The sequence below is a fragment of the Scyliorhinus torazame genome, chromosome 11 (genome assembly GCF_047496885.1).
Source record: "Scyliorhinus torazame isolate Kashiwa2021f chromosome 11, sScyTor2.1, whole genome shotgun sequence".
Taxonomy (NCBI): domain Eukaryota; kingdom Metazoa; phylum Chordata; class Chondrichthyes; order Carcharhiniformes; family Scyliorhinidae; genus Scyliorhinus; species Scyliorhinus torazame.
In genome coordinates, this window is record NC_092717.1 from 40,217,781 (window position 1) to 40,242,885 (window position 25,105).

The following is a 25,105-nucleotide window of genomic DNA, read 5'->3' on the forward strand; positions in this document are numbered from 1 at the left end:
ATGTTGCTGTTAGCCCTGATAATAAAAGGTTGACATTAGGACAGTACAGATAAAGGATCTTGGTGTGGATAATCAAGATGTAGGATCAGTTTGTAGGGAGCTAACGAAGAATATGGGCAGAAAACTTTGGTGCAAGCGATTTATAGGCCTCCCTAATGGTAGTTGTATTGTTGGACAGTGTAGATGATGAAATTAGAGGTGCATATAACAAGTGTATTGCAGCAATCATGAGGGACTTCAAAAGAATTACAGAAATTTACAGAAGCATGCCATTCTGCACTTTGTGTCCATGTCAACCAACAAGTAGCCATCCAGCCTAATCACACTTTCCAACTCTTGTTCCGTAGCTTTATAGATTGTGACACTTGCATACAAAGAACGTTTTTAATCTTTGAGGATTTCTGCCACTACCATCCTTGCCAGCAGTGAGTTCCAGTTCCCTCAAACCTTCTAATTGACGAAGGGAAGAATTGGCCCTTCAACTTATAGCAAGAGACCCGGCGGCCTGGTAGATCTTGGGAAAAAAACATGTTGAGATTTGGAACAAAACAGAACAGTGAATGCAAAGATGCATATTTTATTTTCTAGTTCTCCAGTTTGCTATGCATAGTTTTCATGGCAATAATCATAATTCCAATATTGAGGTCCACTGTGTCAACGCAGCTGTGGATTCCATGGCTCAGCCTAAAAGCAGAGACCAGGGAAATCTTGTCTGTTGTGTGTCAGGGGAAAGCAAGCAAGGTGCAGCTACTGGTACTGTAAATATCTCCCATACCAATAAAACAGCATTACAAATTAAAATGGAAGCGTTCTTACCTTTTCTACAGAATAGGTTATGAAAACTACCGGACATGTAGGAGCTTTTTCCATTATGTAAGGTAATATGACAATGATAGCCATGCAGTCCATATTCTGGGTCAATATCATCCAATACTGGCTCATGAGGTGGCGGTGAGTATTGGCTTTTATTTTATTGGCAAACAGAGAGAAGAGAAAGAAATTAGACAAATCATCATGTCTGAAGGTCATAAAACTCCACCTAACACACAAACACATTAATGAAGAAAGGGATGGCCACTATGTACTTGAAAAGGGATGGGCATTAAAGATATCCAAGCCTGCTGTATTATCACCCGTGTTATAGAAATGTAGAAAGATGTATGGCATCCTGTCCTTGCTGGCTGAAAACGAGTTGACCAGCCTAACTCCACCCTCCAGCCGGTCCACAGCTCTGTATCTTCCAGCACCTCAAGTGCATACTCCAATGTTTGTGATGAGGGTTTCTACCTCCCAGGCTTGTGTCCAGACCCCCACCAACCTGTGTGTGAAAAAATTCCACAACTCGCCTTCAGTCCTTTCACCAATCATTAAAATCTATGCCCTCTGGTTGTGGACTTCTTTACAAATGGAAATAGGTCAGTCCTCTCCACTCCATTTGGGCCCCTCAATTTTATACACCTCAATTAAGTCTCCTCTGTTCCACAGAAGAAGATAGGAAGTCTTATATTTATATATCGGTTTTCACAACCCGTTCTTTTTCAAAATAATTTGATTCTCCAGGGCTGCCAGCCCTTGGCAAGAATCGCGGTAGCCTGCTAAATGGTGCAAGGGCAAAATCGGGATTCTCGCCAGATGTCAAATCTGTTGAGTTTCCCGGCTCATCTCACCAAACCCAACGAGGTTCTCGCCCAGAGCGGGCGGGAACATGCAAACGTCTAAGTAAATTTCATTTCCATATCATTATCAGACAGGAAGCCCGATTCACCGAACTCCTGGGATACTCCAGCAACCCCAGTAAGGAGTCCCACTGGCATGAAGTCGTGCAAGTACTGACAAGCGGAGACCTAGCGTCTTGCATTCCGATGGGGGTAAGCGCACCCTCTCTATACCTGCCTCCAGGGTGCCTAGCGGGATCCTTCAGGGGAGGTGAGGGTCAGGGGCTTGGGCTGGGCTGGAGGGGCTCAGGTCAGGGGTCTTTCCCGGGATGGGAGTCATTTGGCAGGTCGCCCCAACTGTAGCTTTGAAATCATCAAGTGTCTTTCAGCATGTCAAGTTTCAGTTCACAGTTTTCCCTCTGACGTGATGGAACCATTTGATGCCTCACCCAGCATGTCAAGTTCAAAGATCTGTCAAAAGACAGTGAAAGTCTTCCCTGTAGCCTTAAAACCTTTAAACTGTTTCCCAGCATGTCAACATCAATGATCTGTCAGATGAAGGTAAAAGTCTTCCCTTTAATGTGGTGGAAAACTTTGAAGTGCTTTTTTCACAGTCCCTTTCATTGGCCTTTGTTATAACCCACAGGAGACATGCGGGGATGGGCCAATGAACCGCCCCGTGAGCCTTGTTGAATACGAGCTTCCCCGCTGAGGGGTGGGAACCCATCAGTGAAAATGGACTCCAGCATAAAAGCCAGCCCAGATGAGAGCAGAGTATGTGTAGCCCCGGCTGGGACCTGAAGTGCACTGTGTATACAGTAAAAATTTGTAATAAATCAGTTTTCTTTACTCCTTTTGTTTGGACTCCTCTGTGGCCACTAAATTGGCAACGATAGTAAAGATGGAGCTATAGTCAGCGTTGCTAACTGTTGGAGGAACGCTGCTCTCCTACCGCAATACCAGAAGAGGGTTTGCACTGATTTCCAAATGCTGTTCTTTGGGAGGCTTGATGTATTCTATTCTAGCGTGGAGGACTGGATGTAATTTGCAGAGCATATGTGATACTTTTTCAGGCCGCCCCTATAAGTGGTGTTGAGCGACAGACAGTAATATTCCTGACTGTCTATGGAGCCCCCACCTTTAGCATAATAAAAAGGGGGGGGGGCAGCAAACCAGCTGTCCCACCAGGAGTAGGCATCAACCTATTTCCCCCTATTTTTCATTTGGAACAGGCTGACGACAAATGCATGCAGCTGAACTGCATTGCAGCTCCCGAAGTTGCCCACATTAGAATCACCATCCAAGTCAACGGTCACCCTGCGGTAATGGAATTGGACACGGGAGCCGCAGTCTCGGTCATAGGTAAACAAATCTTCGAAAAAATTCAGTCAGGAATACAGTTGGTTTTACATGATACGGAGCCAAGACAGGCCATCTACATGGGGGAAATCGCTTGTCATAGGGGACCACGATGACCCCAGTGATTTACAAGCAGATATCTGTAAGACTGCCATTGATTGTGGGAAAAGGGCAAGGCCCTAGTCTATAAGGCCGAGATTGGCTGCAACACCTTTGTCTAGATTGGCAGTGGATTTTTCAGATGAGTACTGGAGGCCTCTATGAGGTACTGGGGACCCCGAAGTTTCTAAACCGGGCAGGGGAAAATCAAGGGAGCAATGACAAAAATTCATGTCGACCATGGATCACAGCCTAAATATTTTCGGGACAGCCTGGTCTCCTATGTGCTTTTGGCAAAGGTTGAGGCAGAGCTCTACCAACTAGAGGGCCAACTTGGGATCATTAGGCCGGTAAAATTCACTGATTGGGCAGCTGCAGTAGTCCCCGTCCTCAAACCACATAAAAATGCTCGACTTTGCGGCGATTATAAATTGAAGGCACGTGGTGCAGTAGTTAGCACTGTTGCCTCACAGCGCCAAGGACCTGGGTTCAATCCTGGCCCCAGGTCACTGTCCGTGTGGAGTTTGCACATTCTCCCCATATCTGCATGGGTCTCACCCTCACAACCCAAAGATGTGCTGGATAGGTGGATTGCCACGGTAAATTGTCCCTGAATACAAAAAAATTTATAAATAAATTGACGGTAAATAGGGCCTCCTAATTGGATAGGTAACCATGCCTTGAGGACTTGTATGCAATACTGGCCACTGATTTGTAAAGCTTGACATGAATCATGCCTATCTTCATCTGGAGTTAAAATCTGAGTCCAGACACTACGTGACCAAAAATAATCACAGGGACTTTATAAGTACACTAGATTGCCCTTCGGTGTATCGTCAGCCTGCCCCATTTTCCAGTGCATCATGGAAAGCATTTTGAGGGGCCTGCCTCGTGTGGTGGTTTATTTGGATGACATATTGGTCACGGGTACGACGGCGCGGGAAACTTGGACAACTCAGGAGGAGGAGGTATACCACCGTTTTTCAGAGTCGGGCGTCCGCCTAAGAAGTGCTTTTTCCTCACAAGGAAGATCATTCATTTAGGCTACTGTACAGACAGGGATGGACTACACCTGGTGGAAGAGAAGGTGCGAGTGATCCAACAGACCCCAACACCAGTGAACACAACTGAACTGCGCTCATTTCTGGGGCTCATGAATTGCGACGGAAAATTAATCTCTGCATTCGCAAACCTGCTTGCCCCCCTGCACGTCCTGCTAAAGAAAAAACAGCCATGGGCGTGGAAAGAGCCACAGGAAGAGTCGTTTACTCAAGTGAAGGCAAAAAGTGATTTCATCTGGTCTGCTGACACATTCCTTCTTTTAGACCTACAAGATCCTGCCAAACCACTGGTGATCACATGTGATGGCTCGCCATACAGTACTGGCGCTATGTTGTCACGCTGTATGGACAATGGTAGAGTGTGGCCGATTGCGTTTGCTTCCTGGGCGTTGGCTTGGTGGAGAGAGCTACTCACAAATTGAGAAGGAAGGATTGACCGTAGTTTTCGCAGTCAAAAAGTATCATCAATACGCGTATGGGCATCACTTTACAGTATTGACAGACCACAAACTGTTTTTGGGGCTCTTCCAGGAAGATAAGGCTACCCCATCCCGTCTGCCCGTAACCAGAGATGGACCCTTTTGTTGGCGGCGTATAAATACTAATTCGAGCATCGACCGGGCATAAAGATCACAAACACAGATGCACTGGGTAAACGTCCGCTGCCGACACGTCTCCTGACTCCCCCCAAAGCCGACAAAGTGTAGCCAAGTTGAACTTCATGGACACATTACCAGTCACGGTAGCCTAAATACGTGAGTGGACACAAACAGAGTTATTGTCCAAAGTCTGCCATATCATGTTATAGAAGGTGGTCAACACCAGAAACTGCCCAACGAGTTAAACGCTTTTTCGAAAAAAATGTCAAGAGTTCAGCGTTGAGGAAGTCATCCTTTTATGGGGCACACAAGTTGTGGTCTCTCACAAGGGTCAGGACTCTATATTGCGCAACCTGCACAATAGGCACCAAGGCGTGTCAAAGATGAAAATGCTCGCCTGGAGTTCCGTCTGGTGGCAAGGCCTGGATGCGTAGAGCGACTGTCCCAACAGTGCGCCGTTTGCCAGGAGCAGAAAAGGCTCCTGCCCGCCGCAATTCTTCACCCGTGGTAATGACTGGGTCGGCCTTTGGTGCGGTTTCATGCCAACTTTGCCGGTCCTTTCCAGGGTTCCATGTTTTTAGTTGTTGTGGATGCCCTTTCGAAGTGGCTAGAGGTCCACAGAATGTCATCCACTACTTCAAAGGTAATGATTCAAAAACTGTCGCTCCTGTTCAGTACACACGGTATCCCAGAGGTGTTGGTCACCGACAACAGCACGCCTTTTACTAGTGAAAAGTTTGGGGTTTTCATTAAGGGAAATGGAGTGTGGCAGATCCGGACAACGCCGTACCACCCGGTTTCAAATGGACTGACCGAAACAAAAATACAAACGTTTAAAAGAGCCTTGAAGAAGCAGACCTCGGGGTCGCTCGGCACACGATTGGCTAGATTTTTATCCTGTTACCGTACCACCCCACATGCCGCGACCAGCGTAGCACCGACTGAGATTTTAATGGAGTGAACACTCCGGGCCCACCTCAGCCTCGTGTTCCCAGATATTGGTGGGAAAGTATACCATAGTCAAGAGCAGAAGGAGCATTGTCCAGACAGGCAGAAGAGGACCGGACAGTTCGGACCAAGTGACGCAGTTTGCATTCGAAACTTCGGACAAGGCGCCACGTAGGTCCCAGGAATGGTAGTTCAACAGACAGGGCCAGTTTCATACCAGGTTCATACTCAAGAGTGATGAAGAGGCATGTAGACCACCTCAGACACAGGAAACTGATTCAACACAAAGCTCCTCTTCAAGTCAGACAGCCATGACACCAATGAATCCATGAGCATTACCCTCCCGAGTGACTAGATGCAGAGATTCATAGAATTTACAGTGCAGAAGGAGGCCATTCGGCCCATCGAGTCTGCACCGGCTCTTGGAAAGAGCACCCTACCCATGGTCAACACCTCCACCCTATCCCCATAACCCAGTAACCCCACCCAACACTAAGGGCAATTTTTAAACACTAAGGGCAATTTATCATGGCCAATCCACCTAACCTGCACATCTTTGGACTGTGGGAGGAAACCGGAGCACCCGGAGGAAACCCACGCACACACGGGGAGGATGTGCAGACTCCGCACAGACAGTGACCCAAGCCGGAATCGAACCTGGGACCCTGGAGCTGTGAAGCAATTGTGCTATCCACAAGGCTACCGTGCTGCCCCATGTGGGAGGTCGAGGACTCTGACTCCGATATGGAGTTCCAGGCATCAGAAGCTTCTAACGGTGAAACAGCCAGAGAGCAGCCACCAGGGATGGCCCGACCTGTGGTGGTCAGCAAGGAAACGGCATTCGCCATCCAGATATACCCTTCCTGATCCAGCCCTGCAGTCAGAAGAGGCACAACAACGGGCAAAAATGAGCAAGCGCACTCCTGCTCCACGTTCCTCCGACAGGTCTTCAGACTTTGGAGGGGGCAAGAAATAATATAAAATAATAGTATAATAATAACCACTTATTGTCACAAGTAGGCTTCAATGAAGTTACTGTGAAAAGCCCCTGGTCGCCACATTCCAGCACCTGTTCAGGGAGGCTGGTACGGGAATGAAGTCCAGCATTTATTGCACATCCCTCATCGTCCTCAAGAAGGTGCTGGTATGCCATCTTCTTGAACCCCTACAGTCTAAGTGCTGTCCAGGCTGTCCGGTTTCATTCCTTCTTTTAGACTTTGTAGCCAATAAATACAACTGACTGGCTTGCAAGGCCATTTTTAAGAGTCAACCACGGTGCTGTGGGTTTGGAGTCACACGTATGCTGGACCAGGCAAGGGCAGCAGGTTTCAGTCCCTAAAGGATAACTGTGAACCAGTTGTGGTTTTACAACTATCAACAATTCCATGGTCATTATTAGACTTACTTTCAATTCCAGTTGCCACGCTGGAATTTTTAGCATTAGCCTGGGCCTCTGGATTACTAGTCCAATCAATTACCACTACGTCACTGCCCTCCCCTTATGGCAAATGGTGTGAAATTGCAAGCAGAGTCACAGTAGGTTGTTAACTTTTAAAATACAAAAATTTAAAAGGAAGGAAAGTTAAATATACTTGACAGTATGAGAGTTCCACTGAGCTTCTCCACTTTTTATGCACATTCATAGAATTTACAGTGCAGGAGGCCATTCGGCCCATCGAGTCTGCACCAGCTCTTTGAAAGAGCACCCTACCCAAGCCCACACCTCCATCCTATCCCCATAACCCAGTAACCCCACCCAACACTAAGGACAATTTTGGACACTAAGGGCGATTTAGCATGGCCAATCCACCTAACCTGCACATCTTTGGACTGTGGGAGGAAACCGGAGCACCCGGAGGAAACCCACGCACACACGGGGAGGATGTGCAGACTCCGCACAGACAGTGACCCAAGCCGGGAATCGAACCTGGGACCCTGGAGCTGTGAAGCGATTGTGCTAACCACCATGCTACCGTGCTGCCCTTAATTCATGTCTACTCTCAATAATTCCAAATGACACCTGACCTTTACCAAAGTGTGCCCCACCGTGAAAATGTGATTGCTGGGTTTGGGTCAGGACTTCCAGATTCAGAGTTCCAGCGCCATTTTGGCTAAGGCACAGAGCCCTCCAGCTATGCACAAATTCAGGCCCAAGTGTTTAAACATTAAGTTATAATTTATTTTATAGGGCAGCAGTGTGGCATAGTGGTTAGCACTGCTGCCTCAGGGCGCCGAGGTCCCAGGTTCGATCCCAGCTCTGGGTCATTGTCCCTGTGGCGCTTGCACATTCTCTCCGTGCTTGTGTGAGTTTCACCCCCACAACCCAAAGATGTGCAGGGTAGGCGGATTGGGCATGCTAAATTGCCCCTTAATTGGAAAAAATGAATTGGGTACTCTAAACTTATTAAAAAAAAGTTATTTTATAAATTGAGAGAATGCATTCTGCTTACCAGGTGATTGATCCTAAAGTGCTCTTCTCAATGAGCTGATGGAAATGAAGATTTGCAACGATAACAGCCAATTCTCCATCTTCCTAAACGTTTTAAAGAAAAGTATTGGTGGTGAAGGAGAACACAATGTTTCATGTCGAGACTCAGTATTCATAGGGAAATTAATTCTGGTGCCACTGTCATTGTATGCGTAAAGTAAAAAAACACAACCACTTTTCTGATTGTTCGATACTATAAAGATAAAGCATGAAGTTATTACTTTATGCTAACTGTCAGAACAGACAAGGATCTGCATATCTACTTCCTATTGGGATAATTAAAATATTGATGAATGTGAATAAACCCCTGCACTGGACATCTTTGGGATATTTAAGACCCCAGAAACCCAAGGTTTATTTGTGGAAATGCAGCCATTATGCAAATATTTCTTTCACCTGGCAGTCAGCTTGCTTTGTCAGTGTCGTAAATAGAGGAGACCTGAAGATGTTAAAAAGATGATCTTAAGTACACAATAAGCAAAAGAAATTTTAAAAAGATAGACACTTTTCTAATTTTGCATGTATTGCAATTTAATTTAGCACATAATTGGATTGAGAAGCAGTTTTCTGTGCCTTTCAGCGTGCAGATAATAACCAATTTTTAAAAAATTAAAGTATCCCTATTATACTCAAAAAACGAACAATCTACAAGCTGACAATTATTCTTCTAAATTCATCTTCAAACATGTTACATTATTATTTTTATATCATACTTCCTTAAACCTGATATTACAATTCTTATTCGTTCACATGATTTTTAGTCTGGACTCATATCAGTAGGTGTCGCAACCAGGGATATAGTAATATTTGAGACGCATGTCCCATACACACTCCACTTCAGCCATTTAGGTAACCTTCTAATGTTTTCAAATGCAATTTTTAAAATGGCCTCCTTCACCATTGCACATTTCCTATGCTATTTGCAATTGATACCAATATTAAAAAACATTTCTTCCAATTTTATTCATTTGCACATCATAATTTTACTGCTTTACACTAAAAATAGGTGTGACAATATGTATGTAAATGATTATTCCCCAGATAATTGTTACCTTTTGAGGTTTAAAAGCTTTTCGGATTTTGGGGCTGCTTCTTTAAGGTAAAATGAAGGGGTCATGTGATTTTTGCTGCAGCTTGCCTCACAGCAAACCTAGCCGGACTGATTGTTAGAGATAAGGTGGTGTGGGGAGTTTACACTTTGAGACAATGGCAGCAGGAAAAGTGCTGCGAATGTAGAGTTGTTAATAGTTATGCTTTATGCTGTCCTTTTACTTTCAGGAACGTATATTGAAAGACTTCATCGAAACTGTCCAGAGGCGAAGTTGAGGCTTCAGGAACACACAAGCTTCCAAACAACCCTTCTATCCAACCCTTCAAGTACCACCTGTCTCACATCTGGCAGAGTCAGCAGGTTGATTTATTATGTTCTAGGTGTAACATAAGGGACTTCCTTGTGGTGTACTTGACAAAGGAAAGGTTCAGACATGGAGATAACTTCAACACGTTTATTAAACTATTTACACTTCTACTACTCGGGTTCGACACTACTGATAATCCGACTATAGGTACCCAGACTGACTAACCAGTTGCTGCAATCTACGTGGTGGGTGTAATATTGAATAAACTCTGTGTCTCTACTCACTGTCTCCACTGGAAAGTGGCAGATCATGTGTGTGGTGTCCTTTATATATGGTTGGTGTAATGCCCTCCTGTGGTCGTGTCACCTTGTGTATCGTGAATGTCTATTGGTTGTGTCCTATCTACCTGATCTATTGGTTGTGTGTGTGTGATGGCTCTTCTGCTCCCTCAAGTGTCTAGCTAGCCTACATGTATTTACATTGATGCACATCACCACATTCCCCCCTTTTTTATATGTTCATATTTTCTGTACACTTTAAGAAAATTGAACAAAGAACAGGTAGATAAGGTAAGGTATATACAAGTCACGGGAACAGTGATTAAACAATAATCATTCGTGAGAGTCCAAAAACCATCAATCATCATGGTCAAATGTCTCTCTTGGTTATGAACGCCATCAACGTCCCTGTGCCACAGGAACCAAGAAGTGGTCAAATCACTTCGCTGTCTGATTTGGAGTCCCTTTCTTTTTTCGATGTTTGTGATGGTGCTGTCGGATGGCATCTTGTAGCTGATAAGGTGTTGACGTTGAAGAGGTACCATCAACAGTATCATTCGAGGTCATGGATGTGCCATATGTTGAAGTTGGATAAGACTGTACAGACTGGTTCTGGCCACGTGCTGTGCAGGAAGGGTGATCCTGCGGAGAACCGTTGAAGCTTGTCGAATTGGAAACAGAATTGCTGCTCGCATAAGTACCTGGTGATGGTGTGAAACTAGAGCCTTGCATCCGATAGGAATATGCCGTCTGGCCAGTTTGGGGTGCAGCAAATCCTGGGCTGTAACTAAGGCATCCAGTCTGTAGTGCAGATTGCGCTTGCGGTAGTCCTCCTTTGGTATTGATTCCATTAGTGGGCAATCCGTAGTGCGAATGAGGGTGGAAGTATCATGGTGTCACTGGAGTCACCAGTGGTCTCACAGTGATCGTCGAGTGCCTCTGTACACACTACCTGAGGTCTGTCACTTTGCACATCTTGCATGGGAAGTGGGATGCTGTCATCACTCGTCTCACATACCTTGGGTAGAGCCTCAGTAGCTGCTTGTTGTTCACTTGGGTTGGGTAAATTGTCAGAGTCTTCATCTGGTGGTGCAAGCAATGTGGGTAGACTGTCATTGTCTTGCTGTTGTCCTTCATTTGAGCTTGGACTGTCATCGTCGCTTTGTCCTTCACTGTAACATGATAGACCGTCATGGTCATCCTGCTGTGCACTGGAGCGTGGTAGACTGTCATAGTCTTCTTGCTGTTTACTTGAGCATGGTAGACTTGCATCATCTGCCGCAGGTTGGTCAGAGGAGGTTGCTAGACCCTCATGGTCTTGTTCCTGCAAGGACTGCGCGTCGGAGTCTTGCATTGCTTCTATCGTGGAGGCTGTCCACGAGCTCACTGCGGAGTCTTGTGACACTGGAGTCACGTCTTGTGTGTGCAAGGACGGCGCTCTGGAGTCTTGCGTTTCTTCTATCGTGGAGTCTGTCCACGAGCTCGCTGTGGAGGCTTGTGACACTGGAGTCACTTGTTGTTCGTGCAAGGACTGCGGTGCGGAGTCTTGTGTGTCTTCTATCGTGTAGTCGGGAACCCTTAGTGGTGCGTGGACCACTCTCTGTGTGGCAGCAGGCTGCTCTCTGTGGGCTTGTACCGCTCTCTGTCTCTTGGTTTCAGGCTGTAGCATCATCCTGCACTCACGAGTTCGGATGTCATATCTGCTGGGCTGAAGATCTTCAAATCCGAAGAACTCGTTGTCGGGGTCGTCAATGTGCAACACATCTAGTTGCGGTTCGGATTTGGTACTGGAGTAGCCTCCCAAGGTGAAAGGTTTGTCTTGAGTCGTTGTCTTCTAGGACCATATCATCACAGTTTGCGTCGGAGCTGGCTTTGGGCTCGCGAGGTCCAGAGAAAATGTAACGGTCGGTATCGAAGTATTCAAGGTGGGAATCATCAGTTTGGGCGTAGGTAACTGCTTGTTGCAGGGTTCTTCGGAGGTTAATTTCATTTCCTGGTTCAATTTGAGGCATTGTGCTGTCATTCCAGGTGAAGGGTGTTTTACAGCTTTAAAATATTTTTTCTTTGATTTGGGACGTTTCCCCTTTAAATAGGCGTGGTCCAGGGCCCCTGACATCATGACGCATGTGACATCATACGTAGGAAGCGTTTGCACATGCGCATATCGCTGTTCCTGTACCGGAGGCAGTTTGCATGAGTGCGCATGTGCGGCGTCTCGCAACTGCGCAAGTGCGGTCCCTTTAGAAAGATGGCCGCCGGTCAAAATTGTTCTCTGCTCCAGGATCTCGGCCTTGTGGCGAGTACTGGCGCTCGAGGCAGCCTGCTGCTTACTGCGCCCTGTGGCCTTTAATGCCCCTAGCGGGCCTCCTCTGGAGGCCCTGGGTTCGGAGGGCCCGGGCAGACTTGCTGGTGGAAAATGCCTCGCCATGCCACTTTGTTCCGTCCGCTGACTCCGAGATGCACTGTTGTCAGGAGGGGGTGATTTTGAGAGCTGGTGACTGCCGTTGACTCCTTTTAGGGTGGCTCCAGGTCGGCCTCCAGCGATCCCTCATCCTGGTAGGGCCCTGAGGGGGTTACCTTGAGATGGAGGGATGGTTGGATTATGCTCTGCCAGCCCTGGTGCCTCCCCATTGTCTGTTATATGGTGCCGATGCCCTCAGTGATGCTCCTCTGTGAACGGGCCACGCTTTGTCTTGCCACGCCAATGTCCACCTGCATTTGGAACATGCTCCACAGCATCACGGCAAAGCCCAGCTGAGACTGCGACATGCTCCCTAGCACCTTGGAAAGGTCCACCTGTATCATTGACACATCTCCCACATGCAGCCGAGGCCCTCAGCCATGGCCATCACTGACTGAGCAAAACCTTGAACAGCACCACTCATGCTGCTGGCATCATGCTCCAGGCTCCCCACTGCGGTGGGCCCCCTGCAGTGTTGGCCTCGGTGCCAAGCATTGTCGGCACCATCTCCTGCGCCTTTAGCCTTTAGGACTCCTCTAATTGGCTATGGACCAGCTGGAATGCCGCCGACATCCCCCTCTGAATATCACGGCTGCACCCTAGCATCTGCATCAGCTTCAGGATAACCTGGGCCAGAGGCTCAGCATTTGACTAGGACCCAGCTAGATCCTGTGATCCAGCAGATCTCCGACTGCTGTCCCCCCCTTGTCGTTTCTGCCTCCGCCTTATGTGCATCAGCTACTATGTGGTGCTCACCAGATTGTGCCCCAAAAGTCTGGCCAGCATTTTCACTCACCAAGGTGTGTGTCTCAGTGCTGGTGGATGGTGGGGAAGATAGCTGTGCACCTTGATGGTGGCATGGTCGGAGCTCTCCTCCGAGGTGTTTGCTTGGATGGCAGTGTGTGTGTGTGTGTGTGTGTGTGTGTGGAAGGGGGGGTGGCGGCGGGCGGGCACCGGGGGGGGGGGCACCCCAGATGTGCCGGCACCATCGGATGGAGATCCTGCAGGAGAATTGACATATGGTCAGTGAGGAGGAAGGATCATCATGTTCAGCATGAACAACTCACGTATGACATGTCACCTGGGGGCCGGTGGATGTTCATCTCTGCACGCAGGACAATCCCGATGGCAATGACAGATCTATCCTTGGCCACCCCTGCAACCTCCAGGGCCCGTTCCTCGTAGGGGTGGGGACTCTGATGTCCGGCACCCCGCCTCCCATCTGGATCCTTTCCCGTCTGCTGTGGGGCAATTTCTCCTGCGAGAACAGAGAGAGGACATCGTGAGACGCAGGTTTCATGCATCGTTGGGCGGGGCATGGTGAGTGCCAAGGTGTGCTGGGGCACAGGTGTGGCACTGCGCTGGGGATGGGGTGGGGGGGGGGGGGGGTGAGGTGGGAGTGGAGGAGAGGCAGGCAGGATGGCTGCTAGGGGGCCGATGACTTCGGGTCCGATGGAGGGAGCTTCTTACGGCACTGGGTGGCAGTCATCCGGGTGGCAGTCATCCTGGTGACACTCCCCGCACTGATGGCCGCTGCCACTACCTCCCAGGCAGCACTGGCTGCCCTGTGGTTAACCCTCCAGTCCCCTTGGGGGAAACAGGGTATCTTTTCTGGATTCCACTGCATCCAACATTCGGGCCAGGTCGGCATCACCAAAATGTGTGGTGGGTCTGCGCGGTGGCATGGCTGCATGCTGTCTGGGGTTTGCTTGGCAAGATCGGGTGAAGAGCTGCTTCCCCTCGTTAGCACCGAGCACGGTCCAGGCGAATCAGTAGGCAGGACAGTCATTTTCGGTGTGAAGCCCCCTAATTAACATTATAATTAATGCTCCAGGTCAACTGTCAGGAAACACCTGAATGTTCCCTTTCGCTACCACAATTAGAAATCTTTCCGTTAGATCGCACCCTTAGTTTCAGGCAACAGGTGCTACAATTCCCTACAATTTCACTGAAAGGTGCTGATGAAAAGCTTACCCATTCTTTGATAGGACTTATGGTAACCTAGTGCTCACGGTCAAATTCCATTATGGGAAGTTGTGAAAGAGATTATGTAGTCATTTACTTAATTTCTGTCTTTGGGATCTTGTGTCGATCACAACAGTATCCATACTTCAATATTTTGGGAAGTTTCAAGGCCGTGAAAGGCACTCATACAAATGCCAATTCTTTCCTTTGTTAGACAAGAATGCAAAGTGTCATGATATGCAGACATGCAGATAATGATATACAGACAGGCACAGACAGGCAGCTAATGAACACAGAGAAAAGGACATGACCAATGAGCAGGCAGGATACTCAGGGTTGGTATCTCACGATACAAGGCACGAGACACTCACATACCGCCTCTTTCCACTGATGAAGATCTACAGAGTGAGTCAGGGTGCATGTACAGTATCACACCTCCAGCACGTGGCTAAGAGCTAGTCTGGTTCAGTCAGACAGAGTAACCACACTTAGGTTAGCAGATAGTTCAACTCATAGAGAACTGTGCTACTGGTTCAATAAATCAGATTGAACGAACTTCAAGGTCTGGAGTATCTTTTGGTTAAAGCTGCATCCAGTTGCAGCCTGTGTTATCCCAGAGTACATAGCACATCATGCAACCAGGAGACTGCTTAATCTAGGTGGTTTACCTCAGTCCGTTCCATGACGACCAGCGAATGTGTCCCGGCACCATGGAGAAGATTCAGGCTCCTCAGCAACTCAGGACCTCCAGCAATCTCAGTGCCAACTGGCGGACATTCAAGCAAAAGTTTCCGCTGTACAGCGAAGCTTCAGACCTCGTGGGTGCGTCTGATGCAAGGAAGATCGCGCTTCTCCTCTCAACAGCGGGTGATCAACTCTTCTCACTTCACCGAAGGCGAGGACAAGACAAAGTTTCCGACCATCCTGGACAAGTTTGACAGTCACTGTGAAGTGGACACCAATGAAATCTTCGAGTGCTACATATTCATACAGCGTCTAGAAGGTAAAGATGAATCTTTCAACTCCTTCTTAACTAACCTTCGCCTGCTAGCGCTGTCCTGCAACTTTGGTGATATTGCTGACTCCATGATCAGAGACCAAATCGTTTTTGGAGTTCACTCTGATCCTCTGAGAGCAGCGACTGAAAATCAAGCATATGACACTGCCAGTCGCGATTGAAACATGCACAGTGCATGAGCACGCCAAAAATCGCTATGCCCAGTACAAATCGGCTGAAACTGAGAAACATGCCTTCCACAAGGCAGAGAGTGTGCAGGCCATCTCCTGGATGCAGCGCCTCAGCATTGATGAAAGCGGCCATTTTGCGCGCTTTTCCCGGGGCCCCACGCATGTGCGATGCGAACTGGATAACGAAGCGGCTGTCACCCGCACTGAGCATGTGTGACGACGCGCAGAGCATCAGGGTACCGATGTCATGATGTGCTCGAACTGAAACACTGCCCTGCAAGAGGCAGGCGATGTTTAAACTGCAGGAAGCCGGGACACTATGCAGCCTTGTGCAGGTCTGCACCACCAGTCAGGGGCCAGCGCTCTCAATTCCGACGACGGCCCATTCAGAGTGTGCAACGACGATTACAGGATTTTGATCCTGGCAGCACAACGGATCCAGAAGAAGAATGCCTGGACTCCGCCTACTGTATGGGCATCATTACCAAATGTGAATATGCCACATCCAACTCATCACAAATTCAATCCATCTTCGCTGTGGATTCTGCGGATGAATGGCGTGCGGTGATGCAGGTCAACCACTGCTCCATCCAGTTTAAGCTGGACACGGGCGCTTCTGCCAACCTCCACTCACAGGCAGATTTCAAACGCCTCCCCCCCCCTCCCCACGGTCCGTCCAGCACCCTGCAGGCTCCTGGACTACAACGGAAATGCCATCACGGCACTGGGATCCTGCCATCTACTCGTCTCCAACCGGAGCACCCATGCACGGTTATGTTTCGAAATTGTCAAGCCAGACAGGGCATCCCTACTTGGCGCGCATGCCTGCAAGCAGCTGAACCTCATGCAGCGGGTTTACACAACGATATCCTCCAATGTGTATCTTCAGGCCGGTATTGACGACATCCTCGCTCAGAATCCGGATGTGTTCGACGGGATGGGCACACTGCCATATCGATACAAGATTCTGCTATGACCTGTGGTCCACGCACCACGCCGGGTCCCGGCTCTGCTGAGGGAGCACCTGAAGGCACAGCTCAAGGATCTTCAGCAACAGGGCATCATTTCCAAGGTAACCGAACCGACTGACTGGGTCAGCTCAATGGTATGTGTTCGAAAGCCTTCGGGAGACCTGCGCATCTGCATTGATCCCATGGATGTCAATAAGAATATAGTGCGTGAACACTACCACATCCCGAAGCGGGAGGAACTCACCAGTGAGATGGCACAAGCACGTATTTTCACCAAGTTAGAGGAGTCACATGGATTTTGGCAAATCCAGCTGGATGAGTCCAGCAGAAGGCTCTGCACCTTCAACACACCGTTTGGCAGATACTGCTATAATCGCATGCCATTTGGCATTGTCTCGGCATCGGAGATCTTCCATCGCATCATGGAGTAGATGATGGAGGGCATTGTAGGGGTTTGTGTGTAGGTGGATGACATCATCATATGGTCCACGACCCCTGAACAGCATGTTTCCCGTCTCCAGCAGGTATTCCGCCGTGTCCATGCCAATGGCCTGAAGCTGAACAGGTCCAAATGTTGCTTTGGCATGTCGACACTCAAGTTCCTAGGTGACCAGATCTCTCAGCAGGGCGTGCGCCCGGACACAGACAAGGTCAAGGCCATCGAAGCCATGCAGGTTCTTGAAGACAAGAAGGCGGTGTTGCACTTCCTGGGCATGGTCAATTTTCTGGGCAAGTTCATCCCAAACCTGGCCTCACACACCAGGGTCCTACGAAATCTGGTGAAAAAGTCCACTGCTTTTGAGTGGAAGGCAGCACATCAGGCAGAGTGGTTGGAGTTGAAAGCCAAGCTCACCACTGCACCCGTCTTGGCATTTTTCGACCCAGACAGGGAGACGAAGGTCTCGACAGATGCGAGCCAGGATGGCATCGGTGCGGTGCTGCTTCAACACGGTGACACTTCATCCTGGGCACTGGTAGCCTATGCATCAAGGGCCATGACGCCCACCGAAACAAGGTATGCGCAAATAGAGAAGGAATGCCTGGGTCTACTCACTGGAATTCTCAAGTTTCATGACCAAGTCTACGGCCTGCCGACATTCACTGTCGAGACAGATCATAAGCTTCTGGTCCACATTATCCACAAGGACCTGAACGACATGACGCCTCGGTTGCAGCACATCCTCCTCAAACTCAGTAGGTAGGACTTTGACTTAGTGTACACGCCTGGCAAGGAGCTCCTCATCGTTGATGCATTGTCCCGCTCCATCACATTGCCTAGTGAACCGCTGCAAATCATCCGGCAGATTGAATCACAGGTGCAGCTGTGTGCTAGCACCCTCCTGGCGTCTGATGAGAAGGTGGTTCGTATCCGCGAGGAAACAGCCAAAGACCCCCTCTTGTACAGTGTCATGCACCACCTCGCCAATGGCTGGCAGAAAGGGCAGTGCCCTCAATTTTACAATGTAAAGGACGACCTGACGGTGATTGATGATATCCTCCTCAAGCTGGACCGAATTGTCATTCCACTCAGTCTCCAGAGCTTGGTGCTCTGCCAAATCCATGAGGGACACCTGGGTGTCGAGAAGTGCAGACGCAGAGCCAGGCAGGCTGGCTACTGGCCTGGTATTGGCCAGGACATCTCAAACATCGTCCTCAACTGTGCGACCAGTCAACGCTTCCAGCCAGCGCAGAGGAAGGAGACGCTCCAGCAGCATGAAATCGAGACCTCCCCGTGGTCCAAGGTTGGCATCGACCTTTTTCGTGCGAATGGTCATGACTACGTGTTGATTATTGACTATTTCTCCAATTACCCCGAGGTCGTGAAGCTCTCAGACCTCACATCTCGGACCGTCATCAAGGCCTGTAAGGAGACGTTCTCCAGGCATGGTATCCCACTCACTGTCATGAGTGACAATGGCCCGTGCTGCAACAGCCACAAGTGGTCTATGTTTGCCAAGTCATACCATTTCAAACATGTCACTTCCAGCCCACACTATCCGAGGTCCAATGGGAAGGTTGAAAAAGGGGTGCACATTGTGAAACAGCTCATCTGCAAGGCCGCGGATTCTGCTTCTGACATCTACCTCGCGCTGCTTGCGTATAGGGCAACCCCACTGTCCACTGGCATGTCGCCGGCTCAACTCCTGATGAACAGGGACCTGCGGACGACACTTCCAGCCATACACTTGCCCAACCTGGATCACCTCCCGGTGCTGCAGAAGGTGCAGCAGCTCCAAAACCAGCAAAAGCAGGGCTATGATGCTCATGCCACCGATTTGCCAGTGTTATCCCCGGCAGACACTGTCAGGGTCAAGATACCGGATGGTGGCTGGTCTGCTCCAGCGGTTGTTGTTCGACAGGCTGCGCCCCGCTCGTATGTTGTATGTATGGCTGATGGTTCTGTTGTGCGATGAAACAGGCGGGCACTGCGCAAAATTGCCTGCCCGCAACCGCTTTCTTCTCCGTTTCCATCCGTTGTTTTGCCACCTCCTGATACCTCGAGCTATGAGGCCATCAGTCAGGCTTCCAACCCGCCGTCGTCCCCACCACCACCTCTCCGGCGGTCGACAAGGATTAGACGCAAGCCCCAGAGACTGGACTTACGAACGTTTGTTTTGTTTGCTATGTTCTGTTTTCTCGCATTAGACAGCTGTATTCACATGTAAATACGTTCACATATGCCACCGCTTGTAAATATGTTAATATATGCCACCACATTCCCATGTGCCAACAAAACATTTTTTTAAAAGGGGATATGTCATGATATGCAGACATGCAGATAATGATATACAGACAGGCAGCTAATGGACACAGAGAACAGGACATGACCAATGAGCAGGCAGGATACTCAGGGGTGGTATCTCACTATAAAAGGCACGAGGCACTCACACTCCGCCTCTTTCCACTGATGAAGATCTACAGAGTGAGTCAGGGCGTATGTACAGTATCACACGCACGTGGCTAAGAGCAGTCTGGTTCAGTCAGGCAGAGTAACCACAGGTTAGCAGAGAGTCGAACTCATAGAGAACTGTGCTAACTGGTTCAATAAATCAGATTGAACTAACTTCAAGGTCGGGTGTATCTTTTGGTTAAAGCTGCATCCAGTTACAGGCTGTGTTATCCCAGAGTACATAACACATCACAAAGCAAGTTAAAACTAGTTGCTAACTCACTTGCCAGCATCCCAGCAACATGCCAGGGTATAAGCACTGTAGCTTGACAAGCTTGTCACCACCAATATACGTACTCGATTCTTCCAGGTTCGTTAAATTATACTCTGCAAGTAGAGATCTCCTGCGAGGTCTAAAAATAAAGCTTGAAATTAATCACATGCATCAATTTGAGAGATTGCTCAGAATTATTTCTTATAGAAAATAAGGATTTAAAATTTTTGAAAGATCCAAATTTAAGCAGCAGATGCAGGGGGGGGGGGGGGGGGGGGGTCAGTCGGAGCATCGTGATCGTGATCGGGTGGGCATCCGATATCGATCCTGATTTTGCCCTGACTCACGATTATTCGTCCCATTGGAGTACATGATCCGGGCGTCCTGGGTCGGAGAATCCCTCCCTTAAAGAGGGAATTCCAGAGCTTAGGGTCAAGGAAGTTAAAGGCAGAGCCACCCTAGAGTGCAGCAATTAAAACTGGGGGTGCTTAAAGGCCAGAATTAGAGTGCAGATACCTCCGACGATTTCAGAACTGAACATTATGGACTCACAACAAGAGTCAATGTTCACAGGGTTTGCCAGTAAACTCTTGTTGGTTTAAAAGTTTGCTTAGAAACCGGGAGGCTCAGATTCCTTTCTATGTTTACCTGTTCTGTTTCCCATTTCAGTTCAGTTTGAGTTCAGGTCTGCCTGAACACAAATTAAATTTAAAGACAGATTCCCTCACAATATCCCTAGTCTTCTAGCAACCATCCTCTAAATGGGTGCAATGGAGGGAGGATGGAAGAGAGTGGCACAGTAAAAAAGCACTGGTCAGGTACAGATTTATATTATCCTTCTGTGGTGATCACACAGCAATTCAAGATGGATACAGTGAAACACTTTGTTTCAGGTAAGTTTCTGGCTAAACTTCCTTTGCCCCTATATCTTCAGGAGTGCAGTCCACGGTGCACTGGATATAGGGAAAGTAAGCCATGTTTGTAAATCTCAGAGTTCTTTTATTGAGAAGGGTGATGTACAGGCAAGAAAAATATAAGTGATGTCTCCAGTTTGGAAGGAACCCATGTCCAAAAGATTAGGGATTCGTGAGCTTGACAGCCACTGGCAATAGCTGGAATCCCTGCTTCAGCAGGCGACAGGTCTTATTAAAATAAGTCAGCAACAGCCTGTGTAACAAAACTTAGTCTCCTCCTTCGCTGCTCTTCAGAAATATCCAAGAAAATAACTTGGTTAAGAATACCTCTGGGCTTGGCAAGTCCTTTTACTGTCACTTTCGCCTTCTAACAAGCACAGATACTATGGGTGCGATCAAAAGGAAATGAAACAGAGTCCCCTGTTGAGCACGTTTAGCCGGGTGTTTCACGGTGCTCGCAGCGCCAAGAAAGATTCTGTTATCGAAAGGGACTCTGTTTTATTTTGAGGCCTCAGCAGGGAACGCCCAGCCGCAGCCACACTGGTTTAGCACACTGGGCTAAATCGCTGGCTTTTAAAACAGACCAAGCAGGCCAGCAGCACGGTTCAATTCCCGTACCAGCCTCCACGAACAGGCGCCGGAATGTGGCGACTAGGGGCTTTTCACAGTAACTTGATTTGAAGCCTACTTGTGACAATAAGCGATTTTCATTTCATTTCATTCACTTAGTGTAGGAAGCCATTTCTCGAGACCTCCCAACACGACCCCTGAATCTCCCCCACCTCAACTATAAGTGGTCATCGAGTAACCCAAACCCCACTTCATAAGGGCAGGGCACCCACAGGTCCGTTCCCCAGCATGGGCAAAATGCCACCCGGGCAGCTTGGCTCTGCCAGCCTGGCACCCCTGCAAAACCACCTGGAAGCCCCGAAATGCTGTTTTTGGAGATCCATGTTAAAAGGCACAGGATCTCGGAGGCAGAGGGACTAGCTCCCAAAGCCTTGGGTAGATTCGGCGAGTGCATATTAAAGTGAGACTAGCTGCTCACTTTATTATGCAAATTTTTCCAAATACAGATCCCACCTACGGATTGCAACTTCTCGCAGGATCCTGGTAGATTTAGCAAGGCATGGCGAGCCCCTCGCGAGATTTACTGGCCGTGTCGCGCCCGAGTTGGACGCGTGAGGGCCGTTAAATCACGCCACAAATATGGTGTTATTGTTCTTCTTCTTTGAACTCATCCAAAAAGAGTGAAGAAAAGCAAAATTCAGAATAAAATGAGTTTTGAATAAATCTAGGCAAAAATTAAGATGACAGTCAAAATTGTGAGCAGTGCATTTCCAAGGCATGACATCAAGATCATAATGACCTCAGTGCCTGTAAATGAACTGAAGGTGCATTTAAAAGTAACGTGAAAACAATGCTACTAAGGTTTTATTTACTATCATGGTCACTGGGTGGGACTTCTGCCTTGTCCAATTAAAATCATGTCAAAATTTCTTTGATAACATTTGAATTTACACCGGAGACAAATGCCTCTTTGTGGCAGATGAATTTCCACCAGTCAGCAAAATAAAATGATGTCCAGTGAGCTTCCACTGGGAGTGAAGTGATATGTCAATTTTAAACCATTTACCGACAGGGTGGGTTGGGGCAAAATTGGGTTCACTCATGCTGGATGGGGAACATCCAACACTCTTGATACAGAATGCTGGGACAGATACATGCTCATGACATCCTTCTGGAAGGAAGCAAGGGTTGATCACATAAAATAATCGCACAAACCTCACACAAGTCATTGTTATACGCCAGATCAAATACAGGAGGAAAACTAAAAACAGGCACTAAATAAATATGTGGTGGTTGCATGGAGATTATACTTTGAATAATAATCATTTAAAATTATTTTATTTTCCTTTCAGCACTTCTAGTTTAAACAAAATCTGTGACATTTACAAACTACAAAAGGGCAAATCCTTGGTGCTAACAGCTCCCCGCGCTCTCCCCCCAACCTTTTTAAAAAAATAAATTTAGTGTACCCAATTCATTTTTTTCCAATTAAGGGGCAATTTTAGCATGTTCAATCCACCTACCTTGCACATCTTTGGGTTGTGGGGGCGAAACCCACGCAAACACGGGGAGAATGTGCAAACTCCACACGGACAGTGACCCAGAGCCGGGATCGAACCTGGGACCTCGGCGCCGTGAGGCAACAGGGCCACCCCACTGCGCCATCGTGCTGCCTCTCTCCCCCCAACCTAATCAACTTCCCGCTCTCTCCTCCCAACGTAATCAACTTGATAAAATGCAGAAAACAAAAGGGTACAGTACATCATTTCTAAATGGTTGTCTGGACCAAAGTAATGCATCCTCATTAACATTATGTTCTTACCTAATCTAAAAATGACTGGATATTACAAAGAAAAAGCACCACAAGTTTCAATTTTCCAGACTGACAGATAAGCAAGTGACTGAACAATTTGATACAGAGGAACTGCAACATCAGGACATAATATTTAAGATTAATCAAGAGTTTAAATCAATACACAGTCTGAATAAACACCTTGATGTTTCTCTTTATTGCAGGTGCATGGAGCAGATTTCTGGTTAGGGAGGGGAGGGGAGGAAGAAGTATTCCTATTCTGTAGTAAGGAACCAGTTGGTAGTGACTAAGAGACCAAAGTAAACAATTTCATCAGTTGCCAAGGGGGCTTGTGGCAGTTTCCTCCCGTCAAGTCCAAATATATCACAATTGTGAAAGAACATCAGGGGAGTCACTCAGGATGGAACACTGCCACCATCAACAATAGCATGCTGCAACAAGGTTAGAAGCAGCAAAATAGTTTTTTCTAACTGAACTCTCAGGTTAGATATCAGAAATACAGTAGAAATAGAATCTGCAGCATTATATCTTCCTGGAAGCAGTTTGTTCTTTACACTTGGTGCTATACAAAACAGGTGCAGTTTAAAGTAAGATTCCATGGAGTCTGTGCCCAGGAATCCCAAGTAGATAGGGAGGGTTGGTTGAAACTCATCATATGCAGAACAGCTGTATAAAATAGCCGGATCAGTTTCATTTAAATGTATTATAGTATGATATAATCTGCTTTTTATTAGTGCCGTATGTAAATTCTACAGGTTAGTTGTTCCACTATGGAGGATTTCCAAATGCTCTTGGTGGCCAGGGCCACAAGACAAGACTTTTAAAAAAATTTGAGTGCAGGGATCACAAATTCAATTGCACAAAATGTACTCTGATTACATCTACTTCAGGTGCCCACACTAGAAGCCACAGAGTAATCACAATGTTATTTAGACTCAAAATGGAGCAAAAGGATCACAACCCATTTTCCCTCTGCATTAAAAGTTTTGTAACACTGTCTGGGAACAGGAAAAGGGACAAATAAATCACCCTTGTATCTGGTTCGCCATCTGCACTTATTTAACAATGAATGTAAGCTCACCCATTTGTTGCAGTTTTACTTGGATGGAGCAACGGTGTGACTCCATACACACACAGTACTTTCAGGCTAGAAAGAGGTGGCCAAACTGCACTGTTCCAGCACAAAGTAGCAGATGTGTCACTGAAGTAGGCCTTACTCTGCTCCTTAACATGCTCTTTCCCATTTCTTTCTCGAAGAACAACCATCCATGTAATTCCAAGAGTTCTGTATACATAAAACGTTTTGAAGACAGTTAATTATAACTTATCACTGGAGGTCAATTTGATTCCAATCCTTAGAATCAGGCAAACCCGAAAAGTTTGATTGAGTTTAAAGTCAATCTTAGTCAGTGCACTGTTACAGAATATTGCATCAATTAACTTATTTATTTTTGCACCACTAACGGTTGCAACAGCAAATAATCATTTTGGGGTCAGATCACATTAAACAAATGTTAAAGATTTTGAAAACCTACAATTTTCCATCTCTCCAGATAGAGCATAATGTGACGAATAACAAAAGATAGTCATTTGGTAGTACAGAATTTGAGTATTACTGAAAAGAGGCATGCCAAAGTCTTTTGTCTTGCACTCATCAAGACACTTTGCAAGAACACCAATACAAGGGGAAAAAAACAATTTATGCTGTACTAGAAGAGAATACTGGTTGGTTGGCAAGTGGACTGAACACACCATATTATGGTGACTGACAATTAACTGCCAAGCATCGTTTGAAGTTTAAACTAAGCAGCTTGATCAAGGCATTGCCCCGAGGAATAAGTCAGCGAATGGCTATCAGTTACTTTGTTTAGCTGAATCAGGCGCAATGTGTGTACATGTTCTTGCTGTCTGCAAATAACAGGGCCCTGTATATTAATATAAGTAGCTTTCAGGACATGCAAATATGTTGCACTGCAAGTCTAACTGCCAAACCTCAATTGGTTTTCAGCGTAAACTTCTGTACATTGAGGCTTATGTTGGCAAACGTTGTCCAATTGCTGAATCGCACCTAATGTTGGACACTGTGTTTTGAGTTTTGCAAGCACGTGCTGGTGGGTACAGTCTGGTATATTGCTACTGCCTATTACAAATAGCAGCTAGGACATGGTGTTTGAAACAAAAGGGCGACATGGTAGCACAGTTGTTTCACAGCTC

General features: G+C 47.3%; 1 protein-coding gene across 6 annotated transcripts in view; it reads right to left on the minus strand.

The window, feature by feature from the left end:
- fbxo15 (F-box protein 15) overlaps nucleotides 1-25,105 on the minus strand; it is a 69,650-nt gene that overhangs the window by 16,114 nt on the left and 28,431 nt on the right. For 4 of the 6 annotated variants that reach the window (XM_072467149.1, XM_072467151.1, XM_072467148.1 and 1 more), the window contains 4 exons: nucleotides 23,973-24,176; nucleotides 19,604-19,733; nucleotides 8,172-8,254; nucleotides 817-962 (listed from right to left, as the gene is read on the minus strand). In XM_072467149.1, coding sequence (XP_072323250.1) covers nucleotides 817-962; nucleotides 8,172-8,254; nucleotides 19,604-19,733; nucleotides 23,973-24,176 — 563 coding nt within the window. Of the gene's footprint in view, nucleotides 1-816; nucleotides 963-8,171; nucleotides 8,255-8,605; nucleotides 8,649-19,603; nucleotides 19,734-23,972; nucleotides 24,177-25,105 lie in introns of all 6 variants that reach the window. The other 2 variants (XM_072467150.1, XM_072467153.1) reach the window with 2 other exon arrangements.